The sequence below is a fragment of the Myotis davidii genome, unplaced genomic scaffold (assembly GCF_000327345.1).
Source record: "Myotis davidii unplaced genomic scaffold, ASM32734v1 scaffold1439, whole genome shotgun sequence".
NCBI lineage: Eukaryota > Metazoa > Chordata > Mammalia > Chiroptera > Vespertilionidae > Myotis > Myotis davidii.
The window spans coordinates 1,304,647-1,313,065 of NW_006292342.1; the positions used below are offsets into that span (position 1 = coordinate 1,304,647).

Here is an 8,419-nt window from a genome sequence, read left to right on the forward strand (position 1 = left end):
ACGAAGCAAGTACACGAGTGTGGACGGGAGAGTTGGAAGGGGTCGACCTCAGCGAACGGACCTCAATCAGACTGAGGACGTTTTTAGCCAAGGCCAGCTTAGGAGCTCCCTAATTAAGTTCATAACAATGTACCTACCCATATAGTTTAAGCTTAAAAAATTTGGCTCAAAAGAAATTTCAATCATTGTACTGTTGATATTTGGCTCTGTTGACCAATGAGTTTGCCGACCACTGAACTAGGAAATTACAGTTTGATTCCGTCAGGCACATGCCCGGTTTGCAACCTGGATCCCCAGTAGGGGGCGTGCAGGAGGCAGCCAATCAATGTTTCTCTCTCATCATTGATGTTTCTCTCTCTCTCTCCTTCCTTCCTCTCTGAAATCAATAAAAAAAAAGAAAAAGAGAAAAACAGTGTATTTAATTTTTTTTTTAAAAGGGAACAGCCTATCTAAAGGCCCCAAGGCTGCCACTTGCCAAGTGCTTTTGAGAAACATCAAGGAGACAGGGAGGCTAAAGCTGAGAAAGTGAAAGGGAGAGCGGGCAAGGATGAGGGCCTGGGGGGACAGGGCAGGTCTCGCAGGGCCTTGCGGGCCATGATGAGGAGTCAGCTTTCACCCCCAGTAAGATGAGAACCGTGAGCGTTCTGAGCCGTGATGGGGGTGGGGGTAAGGGAGGCACTAGCCCAGGCCCTGGAATACTGTGACTGCTGTCTAGTAGCCATGGTGACTGTGACGTCTATTGTTTTTGTTATTTTAATATGTGAAAGGAAGTCTTCAAGTGTTTATCCTCCTCTCTGCAGCTGAAGTGCTGTGGGGTGAAGAGCTACACAGACTTTTCTGGTTCCTCCTTTGAGAAGATGACTGGCTACACCTACCCCAGGAGCTGCTGCAAATCCATCGGGACTGCGGCCTGTACCGGGCACAACGTGTCCTCCGATGTCATCCACCAGGCGGTAACTCCCGATTTTGTTGGCCACCACCATGGTAGACCCCGAGGGCTGGGGACTTTTATAAAAATTGCACATTTGCCCTGGCTGGTGTGACTCGGTTGGAGCGTCGTCCTATACCCAAAAGGTGGTGGGTTCGATTTCTGGTCAAGGCACGTTCCCAGGTTGTGGGTTTGATTCCCGGTGATTGGTGTTTCTCTCTCAGGTTGATGTTTCTCTGTCTCTCTATCTCTCTGCATGCCCCCTACCCAGGATCGAGCCCACAACCTGGACATGTGTCTTGACTGGGAATTGAAGCAGCAACCTTTTGGTGCCAGGATGATGCCCAATGAACTGAGCCACATTGGCCAGGGCTGAGCATTCACTTTAACTCAATCCCCATCACATCCCTCCAGGCTCTTCTCCCATTTTACAGATGAGGAAACCGAGGCACAGAGAGCTTCCCATAGCCAGGGAGTGGTTGGCCTGGGCTTTAAACCCCACGGCCCAGCTTCCTCTTGACTTCTGTCATGAGTAAAGGAACACAGATCTTCTCTGAGGGAAGAAACAGGAATCATTCATTCATTCATTCATCACCCTGAATGGCTCCTGCTGGGAGCCGGACCCTGGACCTCAGAGATGAACACACTGGCCCCTTGGGCCCTGCACAACCACTTCTCCTCCGACTCACACCCTCACTCATCCTGCTGCAGCCGCACCAGCCTCCTCGATGCAGCACAAACACATCAGGCGCCTGCCAGCCTCAGGGGCTTTGCAAAGGCTGTTCCTTCTGCCTGGAATTCTCTTCCCCTAAATGTCTTCCTACCTCACTTCCTTCTAGTCTGTGCTCCATTGTCACTTCTTGGTGAGATATTCCCGACCCCTTCTCTATAATAGGATCTCCCCCCAAATCACCATTACACTTCATCTCCTTCCTCTGCTTCAGTGTCTGTCCGGTGCTTAACCAGTACCTACTACCTGTTTTCCCCACGCAAATGTCGGCCCCACCAAGGCAAGGATTTTGTCTGTTTTCACATTGCTGGGTTCCAGCACCCACTGCCTCGCATACAATAGGCACTGAGTAAATATTCATTACGTGAAGGGGGCTACTGAACTGCCAACAGCGAGCAATTAGGCAGCCCCAGCTTCCAAACACAGGAAGTGCTGGGGGCCTAGAAGGTGAGGGGCATCTCCGTGGCCGCAACAAGGGGAGTGGAGCCTGCTCTGCTCACCCACTGTGTCTGATCTCTTCACCTGTCTGAGCTTCAGTTTCTTCATTTATAAAACAGAGAGCCGGGCTGGTGTGACTCAATGGTTGAGCGTCAACCTACCAACCAGGAGGTCACGGTTCGATTCCTGGTCAGGGCACCTGCCCGGATTGTGGGCTCGATCCTCAGTGTGGGGCATGCAGGAGGCAGCTGATGAAAGATTCTCTCTGACCGTGGATGTGTCTATCCCTCTCTCCCTCTCCCATCCTCTCAGAAATCAATAAAAATATATTGGGGGGGGGGGGAATAAATACCTACCTTATGGGGTTGTTGTAGGAAATGAGTGAGAAGGTGCTAGAAACACGTACATCCTTCTCTTCATATATAAAGAACACTCAGATATAACGAACAGTTCCTGAACGCTGGCTCTGTGTCAGGCCACTGCTCTGTACTTCCTGTAGATTCTTTCTCTTAATGCAGTGGTTCTCAACCTCTGGCCCTTTAAATGCAGTTCCTCATGCTGTGACCCAACCATAAAATTATTTTCGTTGCTACTTCATAACTGTAATGTTGCTACTGTTATGAAGCGTAATGTAAATATCTGATATGCAGGATGGTCTTAGGTGATCTCTGTGAAAGGGTTGTTCGACCGCCAAAGGGGTCGCGACCCACAGGTTGAGAACCTCTGTCTTAATCCACTCAAAAATCTTGTGAGGGGGACCCAGTTGGTCACATTTACAGTTGGGAAACTGAGGCACAGAAAGGGGGTCCCACAGTTAGTGATGACTTGCACACGTGGACACTGGGGAGTGCTCTGGGGGTGTGTGTGGAAGAAGGAGGCAGCTAGGGCAATGCTGGCATGTTGGGGGGCAGTCAAGGGAGAGGGAGCCAAGGTCCTGTCGCCCTGTCCCTTTCTCCTCCCTGAATCTGAGGGCAGTTTGAATGGCCCCAAAAGGGGTGGGTGGTGACAGGGCCTCAGAGACTCTGAGCCCCTAACCAGGTCCCGCCTGCTTTGATATTTGTACCTGCAGGGTTGTTTTCCCAAGCTCCTGAAAATAGTCACGGTTCAGAACGTCAACCTGAGTCTAGGCTCACTGGGGGCAGCGGTGATGCAGGTAAGCCTCGCTCCGCTGGGACGCACTACACTCTTTTATTGAGCACCTACTGTGTGCCAAGCACTGTTCGGGGCACTGAGGACACAACAGTGATGAAAAAAGACAAAAATCACTGCCAATGTGGCACTGACATTCAAGTGGGGGAGGCAGTAAAACATGGTGATGGAATAAGGAAGATTGGGGAGGGACTGTCTGAGGAGGTGACCGCTGACCAGTGACCTGAGGAAAAGCCGTGTGTGTATATGGGGGGAGGGCAGAGGGAACCGTTGGTGCAAAGGCCCTGAGGCTGGGATAAGCGTGGCTTATTCAAGGACCAGCAGGGAGGCCCCTGTGGCGAAGCAGGATGGACAAGAAGGGTCAGAGGAGGGCAGGCTGATGCGGGCAAGGTAATATAAGGCCTTGTGGGTTACAGAGAGGGGTTGGCTTTATTTTGAGAATAACAGAAAGGCAGTAGACAGGTTTAAAAAAAAAGAAATGCTTATTTTAAAAAAATATTTTTGTTGTGTTTATTTACTTCAGACAGGAAGGGAGAGGGAGAGAGAGAGAAACATCAATGATGAGAGAGAATCATTGATCAGCTGCCTCCTGCACACCCCACACTGGGGATAGAACCCGAAACCTGGGCATATGCCCTGACTGGGAATTGAACCCGTGACCTCCAGGTTCATAGGTCAACGCTCAACCACTGAGCCACGCCGGTCATGCAGTAGAAAGGTTTTTCACATCTTTTTTACTCCACGAACTTTATTGAGCACCTACTAGGTCCAGTCAATATTGTAGACACTAAGGATACAATTTAGAATTAAACAAACAAAATCTCTGCTCTCATGGAGCTGGCCTTCTAACCAGCGGGGATAGGCGAGAAACATGATTTTTAAATTGGAAAATGTGGCCCTGGCCAGGTAGCTCCGTTGGTTGGAGTTTTGTCCTGAGATGCCAAGGTTACGGGTTTGATCCCAGTCAGGGCACATACAAGAATCAACCAATGGCCCTAGCTGGTTTGGCTCTGTGGATAGAGCGTTGGCCTGCAGACTGAAGTGTCCCGGGTTCGATTCTGATCAAGGCATGTACCTCGGTTGCAGGCTTGAACCCCAGCCCCGGTCAGGGCACATGCAGGAGGCAACCAATCGATGTGTCTCTCTCACATCGAAGTTTTTCACTCTCTAAAAATCAATGGGAAAATATCCTCAAGTGAGGATTAACAAAAGGAGGAGGAGAAAAGGAAAGAGAAGAAAAGAAGGGGTGAGGAAGGCATGTGGGTGCTGGGGATTCAAGTGAGAAACAACTTACCCTGGAGATGTGCCCTCTTCATCAGCTAGTGAGTCTGGCCTACACCTCTCTGGTGGGAGGCCTGAGGGGGCAAGGGCTGGGGCTCCAAACTCTGGTCCTAGTCCTGTCACTCACTGGCTGAATGACTGTGAGTTAGCACGACAGCCTCCCTCATTTGTAAGATGGGCTGTGCCGTTGTTTGCTGTGAAGCACTGACGAGGTGGAGGGCGTCAGAGGCATTTCGCGATGCCTCTGGGAATCGTGACTCTGGGAAGTTACTGTCATCAGCCCGAGAGAGGTCTTATCCGAGGCAGGGGCCACAGGGAGGCAGAGGCAGCGAGATGATGAGTTCTCCATGCACCACTAGAGATGCTCAAAGGCCACTCACCATGGAAACAGTGTGCACAGGAGCCATTCTCATCCCTGAGCCTGTCCAAGGAGCAGCTCTTCCCTCAGGGCCAAGTTCAGATAAGCCCCAGGGAGAGAGAAATATTTTTTGTTAAAACTTTTCTTCTCCTATCTCACACAAACATAATTGCAGAAGGCAATAACTATAAAACTGTGTTGACAGACTTATGTTAAAATGTAATATACATGACAATAATAGCATGAACAAGGTTGGAGAAAACAGCTATATAGGAGCAAAGTTTTTGTAGGCTACTGAAGTTAATTTACTCTTAATCCAAGGAAGACTGTAAAAAGTAAAGATGTTCATTGTAATCCCCAGTTGACTGGGCCTCGTCTTGTGCACTGAAAGGTATCAGTTCCATTCCTGGTCAGGTCGCACCTGGGTTTCAGGCTTGATCCCCACTAGGGAGCATGCTAGAGGCAGCCAATCAATGTTTTGCTCTCACATATATGTTTCTTTCTCTCTCCCTTCCTCTCTTTAAAAAAAATCAATGAAAAGATTTTTTTGAAAATTAAAAATAGAACTGCTTAATGACCCAGTGACTCCACCTCTGGGATATATCTGAAGAAACCCAAAACACTAATTGGAAAGAATATATGTGCCCTTTGTTCATTGCAGCATTATTTACAACTAGAGGCCCGGTGCACGAAATTCATGCATGGGGAGGGGGTCCCTCAGCCCAGCCTGCAATGATGCCAGTGTCCCTTGCACCGGCCTCTGGCCCGAGACCCCTCCCTCCCGTCACGCAGCCAGGGTGGGGACGCTGGGCTTGTGTTGCCGGGGCAATGCCACCAGCATCCTGCCCCAGCCACTATGGGCGCTGCCATCTTTGCCACAAAGTGATGGCTAATTTGCATATTACTCTTTTATTAGATAGGATAACCAAGATACGGACACAACCCAAATGGCCATCAATAGATGAACAGATAAAAAATATGATGTTTCTATATTTTTAATACAAATTAAAAGATTTTTTAAATTTATATTTTTATTGATTTCAGAGAGGAAGGGAGAGGGAGAGAGTGATAGAAACATCAAAGATGAGAGAGAATCACTGACCAGTTGCCTTCTGCACACTCCCTACTGGGGATAGAGCCCACAACCTGGGCATATGCCCTGACCCAGAATTGAACCGTGACCACCTGGTTCATACAGGTCAGGCTCTCAGTGATGTTTCTATCTCTCTCTCTCCTCTCCCTTCCTTTCTCTGAAATCAATAACAACTTATTTTTTTTAAAAAGAGATAATAAAATCTTTTAAAAATAAAGAAGAAGAAGAAGTACAAATTGGTACAAATTGTTAGCCACAGAATAGTCATGGAGATGTAAAGTACAGCGTAGGGAATATAGGCAATAATATTGTCAGGACTATATACAGTGCCAGGTGGGCCCCTGAAATATTGGGAGGACCACTTTGTAAAGTATATGATTATCTAACATTATGTTGTGCACTGGAAACTAATCTATACTAATAATAGAGGAATATGCAAATTGTCCGGCACACAGGCACAGTAAAGTAACGACCGAACAGCAGGCTGCATGGGGTGACAAAGCTGGCAGGGGTGTTAGTGAGGGACGACCAAATGACTGAACAGCAGACTGCGTGGGGCGACCAGGCTGGCAGGGTGGGGCAGTTAGGGGCAACCAGGCTGGTAGGGGTGGGCAGCTAGGGGTAATCAGGCAGGCAGGCAGGTGAACAGTTAGGAGCCAGCAGTCCCGGGTTGTGAGAGGGATGTCCGACTGCCGGTTTAGGCCTGATAAACCAGCAGTCGGACATTCCCCGAGGGGTCCTGGATTGGAGAGGGTGCAGGCTGGGCTGAGGGAACTCCCTCCCATGCATGAATTTCATGCACTGGGCCTCTAGTACAAAATAATATTGTATGTAAACTGTCATTGAAAAAAAAAAAGATCAGAAAAGTAGCTTCCGGGCCCTCTGCAGAGGTGTGGGCAGAGTTCAGGAAAACGAGGGCTGTTGAGGTACTCAGGGCCCAGCCGCTTGGGGAGCTTTTACTTCTCCTAGTCCGGAAGTGCCGGGCGAGCAGGCTTGGAGCGTTCAGGATGAGCAGAAGAGAGGAGGGAGTGGGACTACTTCAAACTTTCCCCATTCTCCCATCTCTCATTGGTGCTTCCTATTGGCCAAATCTAACAGGAAGGAAGAAGGCAGGGGTTTCTGGGAAATGTAGTTTTCAGGACCCAGGGGAGAACAGAAGAGGGTGGAGATAAGACCTGGGGGAAGCAAAGGGAGAATGACTGCTGTGCATCCTGAAAGGCCTCCACCTTCTACCCTCCACTGAAACGCTGTGAACGGGTCCAAATGACCTCCACGTGGCCCTGAGGACCCCGAGGCCATGTGTAAACCCTGCCCCTGCCGTTTCCGGAACACGATGCTACCCATCTCCGTGTTTCCAATTTGATTCCCGTTCCAGAAGTCCCTCAAGTTGGTTCCATGTTTCTTTCTTCCATTTCAGCTGCCAGGAATTCTTACCACCTTGTTGCTGTTTGTGAAGCTGGACTGACAGGACACCTGGGCACACCTGGCTGTTGGAGATGTGGTCTCATTTTTGTTTCTCTGTGGAACTCACTGTATTTTTGAAGGGAGATTGATAATAAAAGATTGGGGAAACTTCTGTCATCCCGACTCCTTTCTCCTTCGCTTTATTTAGTTATTTTTCTTTTGTTTTGTTTTTTCCTTCGCTTTATTTTTCATACTAGCTGGCAATGATTTTAGTTCACATGCAACTGTCTTGTTTGGTAAATTATTATGTGAAAAAAAATAAAAAATATTCACAAAAGCCCTGGCTGGTTTGGCTCAGTGGATAGAGTGTCGGCCTGCGGACTGAAGGGTCGCTCGTTCGATTCCGGTCAAGGGCATGTACCTTGGTTGCGGGCACGTCCCCAGTAGGGGGTGTGCAGGAGGCAGCTGATCGATGTTTCTAACTCTCTGTCCCTCTCCTTTCCTCTCTGTAAAAAATCAATAAAATATATTTTTTTAAAAATATTCACAAAAGAAATATTTTGTCCAAAGAAACCCCCATGTACTCCTAACCCAGACTCAGCAATGACCAAGAATTTGACATTATTTGTTTCATTATCCCTTTTTCTCTCTCTCTTTTTTCAAAATATGTTTTTGAGGAGAACCAAGCTGGCAGCACAGGTAAACACAGGTACTTGCCACCTTGCACAACCACATCAAAATGACAATACAATACAGAACAACCATCATTGAGAACTGCCTGAAAACTGGCTGAACAGAAGTCCTACAACTAGAGAAGTAAAGAAGAAAGTACATCGAGACTACTATGAGAGGCAGAGGCCCACACCAGGACACATCATAATTAAAATGCCAAAGGTTAAAGACAAAGAGAATTGTATACACAGCAAGAGAAAAGCAGTTTCCTACCTACAAGGGAGCACCCATACAACTATCAGCTCATTTCTTCACAGAAACTTTACAGACCAGAAGGGAGTGGCAAGAAATATTATAAGTGATGAA

At 48.2% G+C, this 8,419-nt stretch overlaps 1 protein-coding gene across 2 annotated transcripts in view; it reads left to right on the forward strand.

The window, feature by feature from the left end:
* TSPAN16 (tetraspanin 16) overlaps window positions 1–7,473 on the forward strand; it is a 17,524-nt gene extending 10,051 nt beyond the window's left edge. For both annotated transcript variants that reach the window (XM_006765833.2, XM_015565365.1), the window contains 3 exons: window positions 801–953; window positions 3,166–3,249; window positions 7,395–7,473. In XM_006765833.2, the coding sequence (XP_006765896.1) occupies window positions 801–953; window positions 3,166–3,249; window positions 7,395–7,442 (285 nt within the window). In that variant the 3' untranslated portion in view covers window positions 7,443–7,473. The remainder of the gene's footprint in view (window positions 1–800; window positions 954–3,165; window positions 3,250–7,394) is intronic.
* The last annotated feature ends 946 nt before the right edge of the window (window positions 7,474–8,419 follow it).